The sequence below is a fragment of the Balaenoptera musculus genome, chromosome 19 (genome assembly GCF_009873245.2).
Source record: "Balaenoptera musculus isolate JJ_BM4_2016_0621 chromosome 19, mBalMus1.pri.v3, whole genome shotgun sequence".
Classification (NCBI taxonomy): domain Eukaryota; kingdom Metazoa; phylum Chordata; class Mammalia; order Artiodactyla; family Balaenopteridae; genus Balaenoptera; species Balaenoptera musculus.
The window spans coordinates 26,268,189-26,290,195 of NC_045803.1; the positions used below are offsets into that span (position 1 = coordinate 26,268,189).

Below are 22,007 nucleotides of genomic sequence, written 5' to 3' on the forward strand. Positions count from 1 at the left end.
TGTCAGGAAGCAGTCAGGGGAATCGGTGGATACCAGCAGCATCAATAAAGATGGCTTGAGACCCTGCAAATGGGGCTGCCGTGACTTCAGCCAAAGTCTGAGGCTGTGGAGTGAAGAGACCACCACTGGGAAGAGAGTCCCACCCAGGACTGAAGAACAATTAGCTACCATTTATAATTTCCAATACAGACCCCCACTTACAGCCCTAAAGTCTCACATTTTCCCTTCTCCACCTAGAAATACCACCATTCTCAAAAGTGTGGTAAGAGACATGAGAATCTCCTTGATTCTGAAAAACTGGAGGAAGGAACAGCCTAAGTAGTGCCAGGGGTAGGACCTCACTCCAAGAGCTGCAGAGACTCTACAAAGCATCACTTAGCAGTGGTCCTGAGGGGCCCTGCTTTAACAACTAGATGAGAACAGTGTGTCCTTTCACATAGAATATGAAGAGAATAGCTTTTAATTAGAAGATCAATTAACTGATTGTTTTTAAAGTAAGTGACAATATTTCACTCTTTTGTACTTAAGATTTCACCTCAGTTCTTGGCTAAATCAAGAGCTACACTAACATCTATTGTTTTCTCAAGTCCAAGAATGAGAGTCCATAGCCCAGGGACCTGAGGAGGTCCTGGCTCTGTCACCAAATTGCTATGTGACCTTGGTTAAGCAGTCACCTTTCTCTCTCAACGCCTCAGTATTTCCCCCCAGCAAATAAGAGGACTGGAAAAGCCAACCCTGTAAGTCCCTTCTAATTCTGATTCTAAGCTTATAAGTTGGCCATTGCCTCTGCCAATGATTGAAAAATCACAAATTCCAAATGACTGTGGTTTGGTTTGCTGAGCGCCAAAAAGTTCAAAACTTGGAGTCCTGCCGGGTCTATTGTTTTTGATATCTATTCCCTCTAGAGGGCGAGAATGAAGACTTGGTCTACCCAGGGCTGTGCGGGTACAGATGTCACTAGAGGAAAAGTCATAGCAAAGTTCCACAAACACTTGGCTTTCAATCTTCCAAGATGGCATGAAAGGCAGGGGAAGCAAGACTTTGAGTCCCAACCTATCTCCTACCAGCAAATTCCCCCCGCAAAACAGGTGTCGGGTCCTCCTTAGAATACTGGTCTGAGATTTTAGGTCCTCTTCCCACAAACCGGCATCCAAAGGGTTTCATCAACAATCACAATAGAAGGAGATGTCTCAGGATAGCTGTTTAAGGCACACACATGCTCTGGACTCCCTGCTCAGAGCCTGGAAACATGTCAACCCCTATCCCTATTGCACGGCTGCCATACTCCCGGGAATATGCATGCCCCCATTCCCCTACCCCACACACCGCACGTATCCCAGACACACGGACACACTCAACTCGTGAAGTCTTAAATCGCTCCTATATACTGTGGCCTTGCCCACCTTCTCTGAGGCAGCTGGTAAACAGAACACAGGGCTATAGTCAAACTGCTGTAGTCAGAAACTGCTCCCAGCCACCCTTTTCCTACCCAGAGAAGCAGAATGCCAAGTGCGGAGTCCCTTTCTGTAGGGGTACTTCTTGGCCTTTGAAATTCTCCCCATCCCATCACAAGCCCTGCCTCGGAGCTCACTCCTTCATGCAGCTTTCCACACTTAAGCTGCTTAACTTTGCACTAATAACCTCTTAATTGCTGGGTTTCCAAAAGGCCTTCCAGAAATCCGGGGTGCAGACCCACCCACTTATGGCCCATATACTATGGAATGCAGTTTGGGGGAGCAAGGACAGGGCACCTCCGCCTAACTCCTGCCTGCTGGAAAGCTGTTGCTTTCATTTTTAATTTTATTTAAAAGGGTACCCAAGACACCACAATAAAATGACATTAACTGTAAAATTACATTATTAATTCTTTAATCTCACTTGAGGCTTCAAGCTGTTGCTATGTCCAATTATCCGTATAACCACCTGTCAGAATCCCGGTGCTATTTAGCATTACCTCCAGGACAGCGGTGGGCCCGGTGGTCCGTCAGGTCTGCCAGAGACTCGAAGTCCTGCTGACAGTGATCGCAGGTGTAAATTGACTCATCCTCCATGTCTTCATCGTCCTCATTTCTCTCCTCTTGACTTGTCACGCTGTTCCTGTCTTCCAGCACACGGCTGGTTTTTCGATCACACTCTGGCTCTCCTTCTAGGCCTCCTGCCAACAGGAAGAATACAGTCCATGTCAGCTGACGGGGTCTTGGGAAAGGATTTTAAAAAGAATCACCCTGCATTTATGAAGATACATTTAATTACTCTACCTCCCAGGGTCCATTCTTCTTGACACCTCTCAGTATATTAAAATATGGGGTTTTTTTGTAGCATGTGGTGCCATAATTCTCAGCTAGATTATTTAATTCTTGGTGCAAATCTTCTAGAGGGATTTCCTGTCATCTTCCCTCTGTGCATGGATGCTGGGGGTCATGACCCATCAGGGAGGTGAAAATACCTTAGCATTTTGTCTCCTAAAAAACACAGTTCTCGCACACATTTCTCTAGAGTTTGCATCAACTGTTCCTAATGCACCTGAACTTTTAGTTTCCCCCAAAGCCTTGAAGTTTAGAGCTGGGAGATCTCTTAGCCAGGCTCACCTTCCACATAACATGCCTCCCAATGTGGAGATGTTGGCTCAGTTCTTTGCAAAGATGTCCTGATTCTGGAATCAAGGAAGCACATGTGTTTGCAGGACCACGGATAGTCAAATTGCTGCTTAAAATGCACCTGAGTGCTCACTTGTGCCCCGGTATCAGCCTAGACAGTGAGAACCAGGCTTGGAATCATTTGACCAATTTCTTTAAAATAAAATACCAATTCTGTGCTTAGCACTGTGCAGACCAGTGGTTGAACTGTACTGAAAAGTGAGTTAATGATCATGATAACGATGCTTTGCATTTGCATAGCGTTCTGTGCGTTTTCAAAGCGCAAATACACACACATAGCCCCATTTCACAGTCTCACACATCCTAGAGCTAAACGGGGGCTCAAGCAATCTTATGGTTCCGCCCCCTGCCTGCAAAGAGGGACAGCTTTGTTATTCCCCTTTCACAGGTAAGGCACCTGGCCTCCAGCCAGAAGGATGCAACATCCCCAGCACCCTACAGATGTTCACCTCGACATCCTGACTCCTGCCTAATGCACTTCCCTGCACAGCTGGGGGAAGTGGAGAACAGCCTCAATCTGAGCGATTAATAGGACCCAACAAAAACTTGTAAACCAAAGTGCAAAAAATGCATGGTAAATATTACATACAAAATATATCAGTAATCCCAATAAATGTCAGTGGATTAAACTGGCCCATTAAAACACAGAGACTCGGACTGGAAAATCAAAGTGCCTGTTGTCTCTTCCCACAGTCTGTCCTGGAAAACAGATCTATCTGTGCAGAAACTAGCACTTATTTAAACTAAAGAGAGAAATCTCTATTATGTGTAAAGATATTGATGCAAACATATACGCATATGCAAAGGTGTGTGTGCGTGTGTGTGTGTGTGTGTGTGTCACCCATAACATCACAGTTACAGAAAAAGGCTTCAGCACACAACCTTTAAACCCCCAAGGACTGGTCGCCAAAGCAAGAAGAGAAATGAAGCAAAGAATGCATTTCATTCGAGGTCGAAGCCACAGTCCTATAAATATTTCTATTCAGAAATAGATAATGTTATAAGGGCTCTGTTTCTCCCGTCTGCACAGAACATGCACCTCCAAGCACCCGACAGCAACAACCTACAAACACAAATCAGCTCATTGGAGAGCCAGCTGCCGCCTTCCGTGGCGGCGAACGTGGCACGACACGCCGCTTAGAACTGCGCAGAGGCAGTAAAAATCAATGTTTCCATTTGTGGCCCATCAAAACATCTCTCTTCTTACCAATTAAGGGATGTACAATTTTTAGGTTCTTTTATCATCAGAACATGCCAACTCCTGGCAATACAGAAATCCCATTAAAAGCAAGGCAGCATATTTATCTCAGGAAATCTGATCTGCTGCTGTGGTGACGGCAAGAAATAGAAAGCAAAGAAATGAGAAATATCATTTGGAGCCTTCAATATTATAAGTCATCATACAACCATGGTTACACAGGCAAGCGCCTGTCTCTGAAATTCCTAGTTTACAGTCTCTTCCCTTAATAATAAAAAAAAAAAAAGTTCTGAAGGGGGGAGAAAGAACCATATTTCCCACTTTATCTACTACACCAACTCTCCAGATAATAAGTTATGCTCAGCACCACGCCTGTGCTACTTTACTTAACACACAGTTTAATAGACATATTTAAATTATCCCCTTGTTGTTGTTGTTTTTTTTGCCATATTTACTTGGCAGCACTTTCCATAATAGCTCATCTAATCCACAACTGGAACCACAAACAGTACAATGCATTTGATCTCTTTAAATCTGGTACATCCTGTTGACTCAGGAGTAGATAAATCAGAATGTCATCTCTTGGGTTTTTATAAGGCAAAAACCCATAAAGTCGTCCAAGAGCATAAATCTGTTTTAAGAAACTGTCACCTCCCCTGCCGCTGTCTCCTAATGGGAAGCCAAGGTGGCTGCAAAGAAAGGGGCGGGAGGGGGGAGGGGCGGGCGACGTGGGGACCTCATCGCCCGAGGTCCCAGGGGTCACATGGGCTGAAGTAGTCTTAGGGAGCAGGATGTCCCTGAAGCTCCAGTCCCCGGGGGCCCCTCTGCTGCGTCATCAGAATCAGGACCTCTACAGCAGGAAGCCCTCCATCCGCTCAAGGCTCTACTCTGTAAGGCACTCTCATGCCCCCGAGTCTCTGATCCTTACAATCGGAAAAAAGAGTAAATGGTGTTATTTTTCCATTTACAGATGAGAAAACTGTGGCTCTGAGAGGCCACCCAAAGCCACACAAGGGATTGAACCTACAAGTTCTGATGTGAAGCCACTTGCCCTTCTCCAGGACGGGGCCTGTCGGAGCCCCAGACTCCCAAGGCTGGGAGGTGGGAGCCCTGAGGACAGAGTCGAGGGTGCCAGTCCCCCCTGGAGCACCCTCTGGATCTCCTCTTTCCCAGGTCCACCCTGAGCAGCTGCTCAGTGAGCCCCCGGGGCCCTAATGAGAGCACCTTGACCCAGCTCTGGCTCATCGGGGGTGACCCTGCTGGCCCACGTCCTGCCCCCAACCAGCCCCCGGGTCCCTCAAGGGTCCTCGCTGAGCAAGCACAGAGGACACAGAGCCCAGCGGCCACCATCAGCCTTGCCTGAGCCCCCATCCCAAGTGCTGCCTCATGTTTCCAAAGTGGTGACCTGCTGGGCCTGAACTACAGTTGACCCCCAGGTCCCTCCAACCACCCAGGCCCACAAAGCAAAGTCAGCAGAGCTCATTTCTTTTCCACCGGGGCTGGGAAGGATGTCCCGAAAACGGACCGCTGGTGCCTTTCCCTCCAGCCCCACCCAAGTTCTCCCGGGGGACACCCAGGGAAGGCCCAAAGTAAACAATTTCGAATAGGGCCCTCTCCCCCCAGGGCCACGAGCGCAGGACAGGAAACAAAATCGGCACCGTAAATCCCAGCCTCTCCATCCATTAACAAAGCTCCCAACCTGCCCGGCCTCACGCTCCAACTGGGACAACTCACAACCTAGTTGTTTTCCAGTGTGCACACCCCCATCCTTTTGCCCAGGGGTCCACCAAGAGCAGCTAGCACTTATTGAGCACTAGTTGCATGCCAGGTACCTTCTGAGCCTAGCCAGCCGGGCAGCCCTGAGTTGAGCACCATCACAGCCCCATTTTAGGGGTGAGGAAACCGGGGCTCTGTGAGGTGACGATGCTTAAGCAAGGCCATAGGGGCAGGTTGCAAACACAGTTGTTCCTGACTCTTAACCACTCTGCTACACGGTCTCCCCACAGCAGAGCTTCAGTGGAAAAGTGAGTTGGGTGTCAAGGAATCTGCCAACCCTCCAAGGCCATCTGCAGGGGCCTGGTTGCAGCCCCCAAAGTCCAGCAAGGGCTCTGCTGACCTCTCTGACTTCCCAGTTATCGCCACAGCCCCACAGACCTTTGTTCAATCCCTTGAACTTCAAGTTTGTTTAGCCAAGGGCTTCTTCACACTCCAGGTTCTGCCGTAACTGTTCCCCGCGGGCCTGAGCACCAAGGTCACACAGGTCCCCATAGTTCCCTTCCCTTTGCTGTCAGAGCACTTGGCACAAAGTTCACTTACACGTTTATAGGCTGATTTTTTACTCTCTGCCTTCTGGTGGCAGCCGCATTTGCCCAGGACGGCAGCAACAACACCTCCCATCCCATGTGCTATCCTGGAGGGAGACCTTGCCCTCACCCATCAAGAGGAGGGATCTGAGTCCCCTCCACAACTCCCCTCTGGCCTGGCTGGCCTTGGTGACTCCCTCGAACGCTAGAATGTAACAGAAACTAGAATGCAGCTTCCCCCTTGTCTCCTGGTCTCTTGGGACACGACCCCTGAGAACCCAGCTGCCCTACTATAAGAAGCCCAAGCCACATGGAGAGAGTGTAAGTGCTCCAGTCGACAGCCCCAGCTGAGCTCCCCGCTGCCAGCGTCCACTGCCAGGCACGGGAGTGCAGTATCTCGGACATCCAACCCAGACAAGCCTTCAGAAGGCAGCAGCCCCAACTGGCATGTGACTGCAACTCTACAAGAAATGCTAAGTGAGAGCACCAACTGAGTCCAGTCAGCCCACAGAAGTGTGCAAACTAATAATTGTTGCTTTAGGTCATTGAGTTTGGGGGTGGTTTGCTACACAGCAATGGACAGCTGGAACACGCCCCCGTAAGCTCCACGAGGGCAGGAGCTGTGTTTGGTTTGGCTTGGTACTATCTCCCCAGCCCCTCGTACAGACACACGGTAAGTGCTCAGTAAATGGTGAATGTATGAATTAATTGGTTTCAAAGAAACAAGACTCTGAATATCAACACAGGTAGGGGGAGGGCAAGTGCTAACAGTACTGTTCATTGTGTGATAAGTATTAGGTTGAACCATATGAAGTTGCCATCTTTGTAGGTCAAAAAAGCCAAAAATTGGCAATCTCAAATGGTTCAACCTAACATATGATGGGGCCAGTCTGTCCTGCCACCTTCTTCTTCAAATCAGGAGGAAGAGGGTACACCTACACCGGTTGATCCCACTACACCACACCCACACATGCCATAGTCCCTGAGTCCAAGATATGGGCTTGGGGAACTTTCTATGAGCAAAGAGAGGCAGTAACAAAACACTCAGCCTTTATTGCTTATCATTAGAAAACAGTGAATTTCCCCACCCCAGGCCACCTGCACCCTGAGTGATGCTGACACCACGGGTACCCTTCTACCTTCACATCCTCCCATCCCATCATCACAGTAAGCCTATGAGGGAGATACAATTGATACCTCCCCTTTGCAGAGGGGGAAACCAAGGCTCAGGACCACACACAAATCACACACACTGGGAAGGGCAGAGCGTGGATTCGAACCCAGCTCTTCTGACTACAGATCCTGACCCTTAAGCACCACACGGGAGGGCAAAAAGGGAATGTCTGTGAAAGCGCTGAGCAGGGGACAGCTGGCTGAGTCCACTGTCAGAAAAAAGGGAAAGGGGAGAGACCCCAGAGGGCCAGGCTGCCCGCAGGCTGCCAGGTCTGGGAACAGGACATTTCTTACCTTCTCAGCCAGGCTTCTTGAGCTCACGAGTCAGGGCTGTCGGGGCCTCACCGCTCCCCAGGGCCAGCTGACAGAGGCTCAGCCTGGGAACACCCGCGAGGGAGGGTCTCTCCCCTCTGGCCCCAGTCCCCAGCCAGCACGCAAGTCAGAAAGAACCTCAGCAAGAAGGCTGCCTCTTCTCCTTCCTGGGAAGGACTGTGGGGATCACCCCGCCATCAGGGGGCCCTGGGCACCCTGAGAACCAACCAGGGACCACTGGGGGTCCCGCCTCTGGGGCCCCACGGCTGAGTACCTTCCCAACGGAGGCAGAAAGCCAGGAGCAACCCCTACACGCCCGAGAAAGAGAAGACAAGGGCAGAGTATGAGAGGTGTGAGATATCCCAGAGGCTACAATCACACACCTTCGTCCACTGTCTCCTTCATTCACCCTACAAATATTGATTGAGCGCCTACTGTGTGCCAGGCATAACACGCATATATTTGCTACAACATACAGGGTGCTCCCCGGTCTCTTTCATCTTGGTGGCCTCAAAGCCACACAAGGCCTGGCACAGAAAAGATGCTTAATCAACGTGGGGCAGATGAATGACTGCCCAGTGAAGAAATGAACGCCCCAAGGGAGGTATAGGTGGTGGTAAGTGCCTGCGGCCTGGGCCGGGTTACTCAGGGGACCGGGTTCCAGTCTTAGCTCTAGGACCCCCCCCCACCACCTCGCCCCATGAGTGTGACCCTATGTCAATTCTCCTGCCTGAGGCCAATTTCCTATGGGTCAGCAAGCTTAATGGTGATGGACACCGCCCTCTCCTGCCTCACAAGGTGGAGGTGAGGCTCCTGTATGGCTGGCCATCAATGCGAGAAGAATTGTGCCCACAGCTACACACAGATACGGGTAAGCCAGGAGCCCTGCAGGGTTTCAAGGAGCCCAGAGGAGGCTGGAGCAGGGGCAGGCGGGCAGAGGAGGATGTGGGCAAAAGTGCAAGACAAGGGTGCAGGGGAAGGACAGGGAGAGGTGTGAAGGGCAGGACTGGTGCCAGGTGACAGTGGGAAGCGGGAGAATCAGTCCTGGAGGCCAGCAAGTCCTGGGACGGTCTCCCCATCTTTTCCCGCAATCAGACCTGGATAGGAGACCGTACCATCCACCTCCACAGAAATCAGAACCACCAGACAGTGAATTCTAGGCACGTACAGGGCTTGACGACAGAACCCAACTGAACAGGGGGCACCTGGAGCACCAGTGTAGAGGAGTTCAGTGGGGCTGATGGAACCAAGCTGTTCCTGCAGAAAGATGGTTATGAAGCAACGACACACACAAGCAGCAGACAGCTGGAGTCATGTTCCAGGGACAGATGGGATAATAGAGAAAGAACCGAAAAGAATCCCAGACTTTGGAGCCAGCCAGTCTGGGTTCAGATCCACATGCCGTCACTTAACAGCTGGGAGACCTTGGATAAGTCACTTACCCTCTCTGAGAAAAATTTTAATGAAGTTAAATTATTTTAATGAGGTAGTACATACAAAGCCTGATACCTGGCCCACAATGAGCCTGAGAAAACAGTAGCTACGGTTACTGTCTTATTTTGCTATCATCATTCAAACCAACACAGGCTGCATCATGGCTCAGACACGAGGGTGGAGACATCGTACTGCACGAGAGGTTCTGGCAGGAGGCCTCACAGGCTCCTGAGGATGGAGAATGTCAGGGCACATGCCCCCTGAAAGGCACAAAAACGTCCATACAGACAAAAGGATCCACTGCATCAGGAGAGGAAATTCCTGGCCTCAAGTCCGGGCTCCCCCCTCCCTCCCTGTGTGACCTTGAGTAAGTGACAAGCCCACCTCCTCCAGAAAGCAGCGTGACCCCTGCCGGGGGTCTGTCCCGGGGGCAGACGATGCGGGCATGTTTACAATTCACAAGCCCACTTGCCCTGTGCTCTCCCCCTGTACGTAGTTGCGGGGGGGCCAGAATTCGCAGTCCAGGCAGGTGTCTACCACTTGCAAAGTGTTTATCCTGGAGCAACATTTTGCTTTAATAGAGAACACGTGCTCCATCCTAACAGCCCGTATGTGTCCTCCAAACAGTATCACCAGCAGCACGTTTCCCGAGGGCCAGCGCGGAGGAAGCACTTTTGGAACCTGGGCATGAGGTCAAACCCCTGGCTGAACCTCACCTTGGCATTTTGGCCCTGCTTGTAGAGAAGGACACGTCTCCATGAACGCTTTCTCACACACACCTGGCCTGTGGGATGGAGAAAGAGAGGGACTGGGCCGGGTCTGGGCAAGGAGCCTGCCAACCCCAATTAGAAACTCTGCTTGTGCATCCGCTGCTGGCCCCAAATTCCACGAGGCAGCCACTATTTATCTTCAGGGTTAAAATATTTGCAGTGCAGGCAGCAGGGTAACATTTAACACTCAGCCTAAAGGGTCCCCTTGGCAGCAGAGCTGTAGGCAAATATTTTAACACATAATTTGCTGTCCAAGTTCCACTTAAATAAGGAAGCAACTTCCACATGCTGTCTTGGGGGGTGGGGGGAGCGCCTATTGCTCCCCTGTCAGTGTGGACGGCTCCGTGGATGGAATTTCAAAGCCACGGTCAGCCAGACACTGAACCTGACCTTGGGCTGCATCACACGAGCCTCGCTGGGATGCTCCATCCTGGCCGATGATGCAAGACTGGGTACAGGCCCCCCTTTCCACAGGCCCGTGGTTAACCAGGAAAACAAGAACCTTCCAGAGGATGTCTCTTTAGTTGTCAGGACTTCTAGAACCCGAGGCCAAAATGGTTAGCAGTGTGATAGCAATCACTTTTCTCAGACCAGATCTTCCAATTCATTTGCAGCCTTCCCCCAGTGACCCATGGCCCAATAAGGGAGATACAACATTAGGCTTATTATATAGAGGGCAAAACTGAGGCTCAGATAGCTCAGACAGCTCACTCCGTCCCTCAGATCATGAGGGGACCAAAGCTCACAACTCCAAGGCCCCCACCATTACACAAATGAGTAGAATGGACTGGAGGAGACTGGGGTGAAGATGTACACCCACCCAAGGGGGTGGTCCCTGCTCAAATCCTCTACATAGTTACCATATAGAAAAGCAAGGCCCAGTACAGACATTAGCTGTTTTGTTTTGTTTTTAATGAAGGAAATCCATATTTTTATGTGAAATCTCTGGATTTCTAAGTGTTAACTTCAAATTTTAAGAAACATGGCATGAGTGAAACAGGCCTTGGAGGGCTGGATGTAGCCTGGGGCATCTTTACCATGGGGCACACCCAGCAAGAGCCACTGGGCCCCCTTGGGTCAGACAGGGAGTTTAGCTGTACAATGATGAAAGTGTCCGTTCTTTGGAGATTTAGAACTGGGTTCAGGTTCCCTCCTGTGTGACTTTGGTTGCTTGCACTTCTAAGCCTCAGTTTCCTTGCCTAGAAAATAAGGAAGACACCACTTCCTCACGTTCAGGTTGGAGAAGCTCCCTATGGGAGCTATCATCCTGGTGACCTTGCCCCAGGTCTCTGCCACCCAGGCTGTGGTGGGCAGTAAGCTCCCCCAAAGCTGGAGCCATATCAGACACAAATGTTCCACATCTTTGGTCAGTCAACAAACATTTTTCTGAGCACCTACTATGTGCCAGCCACTGCTCTAAGTGATGTAGATGCCCCCAAGAACAAAGCATAGCTGCTTACCCTGCTGAGGCTGACACTGGTCACAAGCACCTTGCCCTTTATGGGCAAGTACCTGCTGAACGAATGCATGACTCTCCCCTCCCAGGGGATGTTCAGGTGCTGAGCTCAAGCCACAAAGGCAGAGAGAGATGGCAGCTTCCCGCCCCCCCCCGACCCCGCCCCCGGCTCCCACCTATGACGGGTTAAGGAAAGAGAGGAAAAAAAAGACGGTAGATGGGAGGGAGGGAAAGCGGGAGGATTAGAGCAGGAAGGGGAGAAAAAGCAATCACAAACACCCTCACCAAAAAGGAAAAAAATTATATTTTTCTAGCCGGTCCTTAACGGTGTCGCTCCTCCGAGCCTCACAATCTTAATAAAACTGATCTCGCCACATGCAGTAATGAAGCACAGTCGGACAAAGCCACCCTGGAACCATGAAAATTGTACACTGTTACCGCCTCGTGACCTCCTGAGGCTATGACCACTCTGCCCTCTCCTTGCTGTCATGTTTTGTCTCCGACGGCCGCTGGGAAGGAGGAGATGGAGAAGCAGGCCAGACCTAGGCAGGGGAGGGAGGACAGGACGCGGGGCAGCATGGGGAGCTCGATAAATCCAGCTAATTTGTGGCCAGAGCCATGGCCTGGCGCTCCTAATTGCTCCCAGTCCAGGAGCAGAACTCAAGGCGTGGATGCTGGGGTGCAAATCACCCCCAGCAGCCATGGCAGAAAGAGGAGCTCCATGGAGGAGGAAAGGGGAGCCAGGGACAGATGCGCACCCCAAAGACAGGACGGGTGGCCAGGCTGAGCAAGAGTGGCTCAAGGTCAAAGGCAAATACAAGCGGTGCAGCTGGAGCCCAGAGCCCTCAGGCCACACGGAGGTCGCTCAGGGATCCCGGCAGGTCCCCCCCTCTCTGGCCTCAGTGGCTCCATCTGTAAATGAAGGCATGGGCCGTGGAGCAGCAATTTTTAAAGAAGGGCACCTTAGTGACTCTTCGCTGTGCCAGGGGCAGGCCCGAGGGCAGAAAGCCGAGGGTTACCTCCCCACCAAGGAAGCCCCACTCTGTCTGCTGTAGACGCTGGGGTCCCGCTAAGCAGTGCTTTACAGATGGAGTTCCACTGTGAAAGCAGGAAGTGGGCAAAAGTCCAGCCAGACAACTCCTCCTCACCGTCCAGGGCTCAGCTCAATGAACCTTCGCCCCAACAGGGCCAGCCCCCCACACGCACTCTGGGTGCTCACCGGGCACCCCGCTTTCCTGCTCTTACCACAGCAGTCATGGTCCTCTTTGCAGAACATCCCACCGGCCCCGCGCCAGTGAGCGGGCTCCAGGCAGGCAGGGCCAGCATCAATTTTGCTCATCTGACTCCCCCACCCCACTCGGCCCCCACCATAAGGCCTGGCACACAACAGGTGCTCGATAAATGTATGCGAACCAAGCAGTCTGAAAGGGCCCTTCCTACCCTAGCATTTGAACGTCCAGCCATGGCTCTGCATGTCTCTGGGGAAACTCGAGACAGTGGGAACAAAGCCAGGAAAAGGCCCCTGGTCCTGCCCGCTGCCCCAGGACTCCAGGAATGGAAAGGACTCCCTGCCCTTGGTCCTGAGGAGCCGCTGCTGTAACCCAGAGGCCAGCTGCCCCCCAGCGATCCTCCAGACCAGGGTCTCCGGTCCAGCCCCGCGAGGGCCTGCAAGGCCAGCCCCACTCCCTGCAGCCGCAGCGGAGAGGCTGTGCAGAGCCTTTAGAAATTAGCAGGCTGCCGGGCGTGGAGACAGCCCGCCCGGTGTGGCTCGTCCCCGGGAACACTGAAGTGGGGCCTGGAGGAAAGGGAACGTGTCTGATGGAGCGGCTTCGCCGCGTTGCTGCTGCTGAGGCGGAAGCCAGAGGGCACTGACAGCTTCCCGAAGCCGCTCCCCCGGACCCCACGGCCCGCGGGCGGAGGCCCCGTCCCCTGCAAGGACCCTTCACCCCCCTACCGCTTCACCTCCTGCGCTGACTGAGGCCTGCCCGCTTGCTGCTGACTTCCCTCCAGCGCCCAGGAGGGTGCCCAGTCCCGCAAAGGCGCTGTGGGGCATTCCGGAAGTCTCCAGAAACCTGGACCCGTAGGCAGCTGACAGGACAAAGCCAAGGGCCCACACAGCACACTTGAGGGGCCTCGGGGAAAACACAGCCTTCGCTCAGGGGGGAGCCCCCTCCTCGGGGGTGGATTTAAGTGGGGAGTGGGCCGGACCTACACCCGCCAATCAGAGCAAGGCCTGCTTGGAGCCTAGGAGGAGGGCAGACCTGGAAAGGATTAACCACAGATCAAAGGTCAAGTGGGCAGCGCAAAGGAAACTTCCAGACCCACTCCAGGGGCCCGGTGGCCACCTCGGATGGCCAATATCCGCGTGATCTATATGCGCACGCACACCCACGCCCCATCACCACCCCCTGCTCATCCTCAAACCGTCACTTAACTCGGATTTCAAACTGCTCGCGTTGTTCTTTAATCAACATGAAGCAGAAACCTTTTATTAAATGCTGCTAATTTTTTATTGATCACACTGTGAATCATTTCATTTTCCATTACCACAAATGTCTCCTATCAGAGCTCCACGATTACGCTTCTTTATTCGGTCTCAAGCAACTTGTCACTTTTAATCAGTTTGCCATTTCAGTATTGCTCAAAAATTAGAAAGCGGGATCTCTGTATCATTACTGCTTTTGTTTAAAAAAAAAGTTTCCATATAAGAAGGGTTATTATACTTGGAATAAATATACATGAATCAAATTCAAATGAAATTCGTCCCTGACTCTAACCAATTTTAGCATTAGCTTTTATAATTTTTTTAGGTTTATTTTCACGGAAAGACTGTTCATAATTATTGCTCGTACTCTCCCAAAACACTTATGTTACTAAAGTGTGAAATGTCTTCTAACACAAAGACAGATCTCTGGGAAGTAATTACAGAAATGCATTCAGGGGCAATAATTCTATATTAGCTGTCAGCAGCAGACATCCTCTGAAAGGCACTTGTTATGAAGGAATTATTTGTGTAACCATTGAAGGCATGGCAGGCAAGCCCACACTGAAAGGCTGTGTCGGACCAGAAGCTTGGGCTCCCTCATCAAGGGTCAAATTAAGTTTAAATCATTACCTTGAAGCCAAGCAAACGCGTACCTGACTGTCTATTGTGGAGACGTTTTTGAGACGCACTCAAGCGCGACGTGGTCCTCCCATACCCAGCGTGGTGCAATTACCCTGAGTCTCAAAAGGATTCTGCCAGGAGCTTGTCACAATAGGGAGAGAGGAGGTGGCAGGGTGTCTGTTAAATGCTAACTCATGTCACCAAACAGAATTCTCAAGAATTATAAATTGCCAAGATGCCTCGCAGCTGACCCCCGCACGTTAAGAAGAGCCCAGAATATTATCAGGAAAGCGCAAGAATTCACATCAAAGGCAAGAAAGGACTCTCTGTGGGGAGCCCACGGGGATGCAGCTGAGGGGATGGGGACCCAGGGGACTACCTCTTCGGCCCACTGAAGGTACAACTGGGGTCTGGGCGGTGATGCCAGCTCCCTCTGGGGTGGAAAAGTACCCTGAAATGAGGGCACGTGGACGCAGCATTGGAGGGGGACCAAGGAGATGCCTTCATTGTTGTCTGAGCTTTATCCCCAACTCTTGGCCAGTCCAGTTGCCTCTGCTCTCTGAGCCTCAGTTTCCCCATCTGTAACAACATCCTGCATCGACACTGTGTTGAGGGTATTAACAGAGTGACTAGAAACAAAGAAGCTGCAGCCTTTAGGCCCCTCCTGTTCGAGGCCTAGTTCTCCCACCTATGAAACGGCAGGACTGATTCTGGAGCCATTAAAGGAGGCAGCTGGCCTCTGAGTGTGGGGAGAAAGCATGGGGGTAAGGACAGAGTATCTTCCCAGTTCACTGGGTCCCACAGACACCTCGGGAATTGCTGAGACCCCTCGAGCCTCAGTTTTCCCCTCTCTAAAAAGGACACACTGAAGATCACTGCCCTGAGTTGTGCTCAGAAATCAAAGTGTGAAACACAAACCTAGGCTTCTTTAATCCGCTCGGCCACTGTTGTTGCCAAAGGGACAGGTGCTTTCTAAGAAAACTTGGGGCAAAAGGCACAAGAGCTACTTCCCCCTAACAGCATGGGGCCCAGCTACCCTGGGCAGTGCCCACAGTTAGCTGTCCCGCCCCCGGCTATAGTACCCTGATCTTTCATGGGGGCCAGCCCTCCCCATCCCCCGCTCTGAGGCTCACTTGGGGCAGGCCCCACCTCCAAGCTCCAAGGACGGGCCCATGACCCAGGCCTGGACAACCAAGGATGGACATGTGACCCAAGTGGGGCTACTGAGACACAATCCAAGCCATTTTCTGGAACCACTGGGAGAGAAGTTACCTAAAGTGATGGTGGGGTGAGCAGAGCTGACAGATGGAGAGAGGGGGCAAAGGGCATTTCAGCCACGCCCTTTGACCCAGTCATTTCACATCAAGGTTTATCTGCTAGAAAACTCCTGTACCTGAGAATTCACTGTGAGAATATCCACCCCAGAATTATGTGTAATAGCCAAAAACAAAAAAAAAACCAGACCACGTCTACATTTCCATGAATGGAAGATGGATAAACGGTGGTGCATTCAGAGAATAGACACCATGCAGCAATAAAACAGAGCTACACGTATCAACAAGGATTAATCTTCCAAACATAACACAGAGAGAGAGAAAAAGCAAGTTGCCAAAGATAAACTATGGTAATACGATAAAATACGACAACACTTATAGAAAGTCTAAAACATGTATACCAATAGTATTGATATACCATTCATATGTATTTCAAGAAGAAAGACATACATGGAAATGATAAATGCCAGGCCCTGGGGGGAGGGAGAGAAAGATGATTGGGAGCGCCGTTGGGTGAACGGAGCTCTGTTCCTTATGCTGAAGGGTATGTCTTGGGTGGTCATTATTCTCTTTTATGTATCTGAAATATTTCATGATAGAAAAAACTATTGCTGAGCCACTAAAAATGTTTAAAAGGAGGGATGGTGAATGAATTGGGGAATCACAAGGAAGCACAGAATTTTAGGTGGAGAAGCCTCCAGAGAAAGGACAGGAAAGGCCAGCTTTTTCAGAATTTAAGACACAAGGTATTGTTCCGAGGCCACGTGGTCAGTTAGTGGCAGAGCCAGGGCTAGTCCTCAGGTCCATGGATCCTACCTCAGCCCTGTGCTCCTCCCCCTTCATCCAGTGTGACAGCGGTGGAGAGGAGGGAGCAGAGGAGGGAGGGGAGTTTCTGGCTTGAGAAAATAAATGGTACCTAAGCACTTGGTTCTACTAGGGCAGGAACTTGTCTGTTTTGTTCGCTGTGGAATCCCCAGCAATTAGAACAGCACCTGGTACATAGTGGGTACACAATGACTATGTACTGAATGAATGAATGAATGGATGGATGGATGAATATAGACTGAGATGAATTAAAGTCGTACACATCCATTCCTTAGAACAGACCCTCTTGGACAGGATCCCTTTGCTGCACCACAAGGTAGTCATTTTTAAGCAAATGCTGATTTTCCACCTTCGTGTCTTTAAAAAAAAAAAAATCAATGCTCCAACTCTGACTTCTCACCAATTTTCTGACCCTCCCGTAGGCAGGCTGAGATTGTGAGTCATGGCTGAGTCTGGAAAACCACCTCTGGGGAGATGAGAATGGAAAACAGTCTAATTTAAGGAGGAGCCAGGTACTGCCTAAAACGCATCCCTGCCCCCCCCCCCTTCCATGAATGCACATCGAATGGAAAAAATTACTCAGACTCTCTCTGCTGGAGAGCGTCTGATGGCTGGGCCGACCAAAAGGAGCCGGTTGCTAAGAAATCACACCGGGCAACGTCAGATGAGCACTTGCTACAGGTGAGATACGGGCAGGGTCAAAGTCCAGAACAGTTTCTGGAAATCTTTCCGGCAAAGCCCCTTTTCTGCGCAGGGAGAGGAGGAAAAGCAGCCGTGTTGTCAGGGACCCACTGTGACGTCTAGTTTATGAGGCAGAGACTCTTAGCAGCCTCAATTACAGATAAGGAAATGGAGACCCAGAGAGGGCAAGGTCACAGAGCTAGAGGATGGCGGAGCAGGGATTCCAATCTCCAAGAGGTCGGTGCTCCTTCTGAGCACAGAGGTGCTTCCCAGGCTGCCAGGTCAGGGTTTCTCTGGGTTCACTCCTCTAGTGCAGAAAGAGGTGAACACAGAAGTCTAGGCCACCGCAAAGACGGCCGTGACCACAGCCTGCAGCCTTCCCACTTGGAGAACACCAAGTTTCCATAGGGTCCGGGTGGTGCCATCCCATCTCCGCCACATTAAATAAAGAGATGAGGCAGGTGGAGTGTCACCTTCTTCTCAAGTCAAGGTACCACCCCAGAAGGGCAATCATTAGCACCAAGATCCACCAAAAGCATGGAGCCCAGGGAGTGAGGTCCCATGGGAGACCCCAGCTAAGAAGGGCACAGGGACCCAAGGTGGCTGTAGGAAAGACTGAGGCCAGCCCAGAAATGCCCAAGCTGGGGGCTCTGCCCATATTTCCAATAGGAATCCACCATTCCTGCCCTTGGGGCTGATGCCAGGCATGTATCAGGCCAACCAGTGGTCCCACCTAGCTTTCTGCCCGGAAAATGAGCTTCTTTCCCACAAAAATGAGGCTTTACTATTATTTCTGATTGCAAAGATAACTGCGATTAGTATCACAGAGAAAAGTATAAAGAAAATAGTAAAAATCACCTGAAATCTCACTCCCAGAGGTTTGTGCTGTGACCACTTTGATGAATAAGATCTTGCATTTCCGGATGCACGCAGCAATCCTCTTATGAGTGGGATCCTGAGCTGCACGCCCACTTGTAACCTTTTTACACTTTGTGCCGAGATGATCTCTTTCAGGGATCACTTCTTAGCGTCTACCTTTTTTTTTTTTTTTGAATTTGACCATGCCACAGGTCAAACAGGATCTTAACAGCCTGCACGATCTTAGTTCCCCGACCAGGGATCGAACCCAGGCCCTGGCAGTGAAAGCACCGAGACCTAACCACTGGAGTGCCAGGGAATTCCCCTTAGAGTCTGCCTTCACAGCTTCCTCTAGAGGGAAACCTCACGGTTCCCAACACCTAGTTAAATATAAACAGGTCCCAGTAACAAACTTGGGAGAGGTGGGCTTGTTCTATCTCAGAAAAAGTTTCCTTGCTCTGAAAATGGGTTCACCCTGGAGTCCTGGGTTAACAACAGGGTTTCTGGAGATGAGGGTCAAAGGGCCACCTGGGTCAGCATCACCTGGAAGGGGATCCTGTTAAAATGCAGATGTCATACCAGCAGCCCCTCTCTAAATAGGAGGCCCAGAAATCTGTATTTAACAAGCCTCCGTATCCCCAACCCCTAGGTGCTGTCCTAATGTCTTTAAAATAGAACTGAAATGGTAACGATTCTCTAACGCAATTTTTCAATCACCACACTAGACCAGAAGGCTGACGACGACTCCCAAGAAAAAGAACTTGCTTCGTGCACCAGCACTGACGCACGGAGTCGGGTCTGCTCCCCGGTGCTCAGTCCTCCTCTCTCCACACCACCCTGGCCCACCACTGCCTGCTGCACCTGTGCAGAGGACAGATGGCGTGTGGTGGAGACTTTGGGCAGCCGACCTTGAAAGGCAGGATGCTCTCAGCCTGTGACCCTGAGTGGCCCTTGAGCCCCGTCTCTGGGTGTCACTCACACGTGTGCACACCCATACACACTCATGCACACTTCATCATCAAACTCCTGCCCAGCAGGAGTTGAGTCGGGGCCTCTTTCTCACACCCACTGATCCCAGGGAAAGTTTAGGAAACTCCCACTCTGGGAATTCTCAGTTGGCGGCTTCCTTTCCTCTCTTCACCAAATAGCAAAGGAGGTTTTTCCCCTCCTAGTCATGAAGTTGGGATGCTTCCTGGGTTTCGTCACTAACAGCTAAGCACAGGACCCAAGTCATTCCAACCCTCCAGGGGCCAAGCCAGGAGGGTTTCCAGGAAGCCCCCTCATTCTTCTGTCCTTGGAGGAGCCCAGGTGGGGGAAGTGAGCTGGATGTTTCTGGGAAGCAGGCCCCCCTGGGAGACACCTTCCCCTCTGTCTGCCAGCTGCTGGCTCTGCATCACAGAAGACGGCCACAGGAAGGAGGGCCAAGGTCCCCAGGGCCAGCCTCACGCTCCTTTCCAGAAGAGAGATGCAGGAGCATTTAAGACACATCCACTCATTCACAAAACAGTTACTGAGACCTACGATGCGCCAGGGACTGTCCTACGGCACAGCAGGGACGGAGGTGAGCAGACCCTCTCGGAGAGTTTACCCTCTCATCAGGGACAAAGACGGCAGATACACAGAGCAACAAAGTCATTACTTTGAAGGAGATAAAATAGGTGATGTGGCGGGGACTAGGGGAGGCCAGCTTTAGCCAGGGTGGCAGGAAGGGCCCCTCTGCACGGGGGGCATGAGCTGAGCTGTGGGGGACAAGAAGGGACCAGCCAATCAACACATGGAGAAGGACATTCTGAGGCAAAAGGAGCCTGAGCACAACGGACCCTGAGGTGATGGGGCATCGGCTCCGTTCCAGGAAGCCAGAGGACGTCAGTGTACCTACGGCCAGAGCAGGGGGAGCAGCGCTGGGCCTGAGGAAGGCCCAGGACAGCCATCAGATCCTGACTCAGACCGTGACTGAATGAGTGCGAGTGCCTCGATTCAAGGCAAACGTGAAAAATCCAGAGTGAATTCTGATAGATTGAAGGTGACCATGTACAAGTTAAAGATTGTGTCAGAGCCTCCGGACTTTAATTCAACTTGGTCACATCTTACTAGAAAACGTTTCTAACATCAGAGGGCCGTGTCAGTGGCACACACTGGCTCTGTGCAAAGGGCCGTGGCTGGGGCACAGGCTGCGAGGTCAGACCTGGGTTCAAATCCCATCGTTGCCAGACAAGTCTTCTGATTTGTCAAACACGAAATTATATTCAAAACCATGCTGGTCTTCCAAGTGTCAGACCACGCACACATGGCCTCTACCTACCGACACAATAACAGGATCGGCCTCAACAGCCCTGCCCGACTTTGAACCCCTGAACCACTGACTCTTAGCCTTGGAAAGATAAAGCGCCACCCAAGAAGGACAGTGGTGAGGCTTCTGCCCCTCCCCAAGGGCAAGGGTCTGAGCCAAGACCCCACAGCAAGGAGGCAGCAGGCTCGTCTTGGGACCCCTAGTCTTGCCCCTCAAGCTCTCCTAGCCCATATCAGGATGCTCACCTCCAAACCACGCTCGTAGAAAAGACCGCTGGACTGAGGGGGCTATCACTGTGTGACAATGTCATCCACCCAGACCATGATTCATAAGCCCAGGAATCTAAGAATTTGGGCCACTGTGGTAGTGACCTAGCCCAGGAAGGCATTTGAAACAGGTGGCCTGGGCTTCCCTGGTGGCACAGTGGTTAAGAATCCGCCTGCCGGGGCTTCCCTGGTGGCGCAGTGGTTGAGAATCTGCCTGCCAATGCAGGGGACACGGGTTCGAGCCCTGGTCTGGGAAGATCCCACATGCCACGGAGCAACTAGGCCCGTGAGCCACAACTACTGAGCCCGCGCGTCTGGAGCTTGTGCTCCTCAACAAGAGAGGCCGCGACAGTGAGAGGCCCGCGCACCGCGATGAAGAGTGGCCCCCACTTGCCACAACTTGAGAAAGCCCACGCACAGAAACGAAGACCCAACACAGCCAAAAATAAATAAATAAATAAATAAATAATTTAAAAAAAAAAGAATCCGCCTGCCAATGCAGGGGACGTGGGTTCGAACCCTGGTCCGGGAAGATCCCACATGCCCTGGTCCGGGAATATCCCACATGCGGAGCAACTAAGCCCATGCGCCACAACTACTGAGCCTGTGCTCTAGAGCCCGCGAGCCACAACTACTGAGCCCACGTGCCACAACTACTGAAGCCCGTGCGCCTAGAGCCCGTGCTCCGCAACAAGAGAAGCCACCACAATGAGAAGCCCGCACGCCACCACAAAGAGTAGCCCCCGCTCGCCACAACTAGAGAAAGCCCACATGCAGCAACCAAAAATAAATAAATTAATTTTAAAAAAAAAGAGTGAATATGCATTAAAAAAAAAAAAAAAAGAAAGAAAGAAACAGGTGGCCTGGTGCATCACGCAGCTTCCACCCAGCCAACAACTGCACACATGGGGGACCACATCACTGACCCTCTCCCGACCCTGCCCTGCCAGGCTCAGGCCTGGTGGGCATTCAGCAGCCCTGAATAAGGGGCTGCAATGCTCGCTCCTATCCACACAGCTTGTCCTGGACTTCCCAGCACCTGCACCAGTTGTTTGAAAGACTCAAGGGCCTGGGAGTCCCTGCCAGAACCGGTCCCTACCTCTGACAATGGCACCATCGTCAGAGAACTCTAGCCGTGGATATCTCTGCAAGCATCTCACCCTTTAAAATGGGTGCAGAGAGCAGGGCAGGAAAACTGTCTCCAGACCACTGAAGGGGAGTACACAGAAGAGCAGGCTTGTTCTGGGATATCACAGGGCACAGAACCAGAGCCCGGGGGGCCATCCAGGAGGAGAAAAAACCTGCCCCGTTTCATCACGAGGACTGAGAACATTGTCTTGACCTCCGATGAGCTGGAGATGCACCCCTGTTTCACAGCTCATGAGCTGTGTGACCACAGGCTAA

The 22,007-nt window shown here is 51.5% G+C and overlaps 1 protein-coding gene across 3 annotated transcripts in view; it reads right to left on the minus strand.

The window, feature by feature from the left end:
* ZNF423 (zinc finger protein 423) overlaps positions 1–22,007 on the minus strand; it is a 331,821-nt gene that overhangs the window by 221,641 nt on the left and 88,173 nt on the right. The window contains exons 1-2 of one of the 3 annotated variants that reach the window (XM_036834945.1): positions 13,266–13,441; positions 1,955–2,155 (exon numbers count right to left, since the gene is read on the minus strand). In XM_036834945.1, coding sequence (XP_036690840.1) covers positions 1,955–2,155; positions 13,266–13,356 — 292 coding nt within the window. In that variant the 5' untranslated portion in view covers positions 13,357–13,441. Of the gene's footprint in view, positions 1–1,954; positions 2,156–2,588; positions 2,652–13,265; positions 13,442–22,007 lie in introns of those variants that run through there. The other 2 variants (XM_036834946.1, XM_036834944.1) reach the window with 2 other exon arrangements.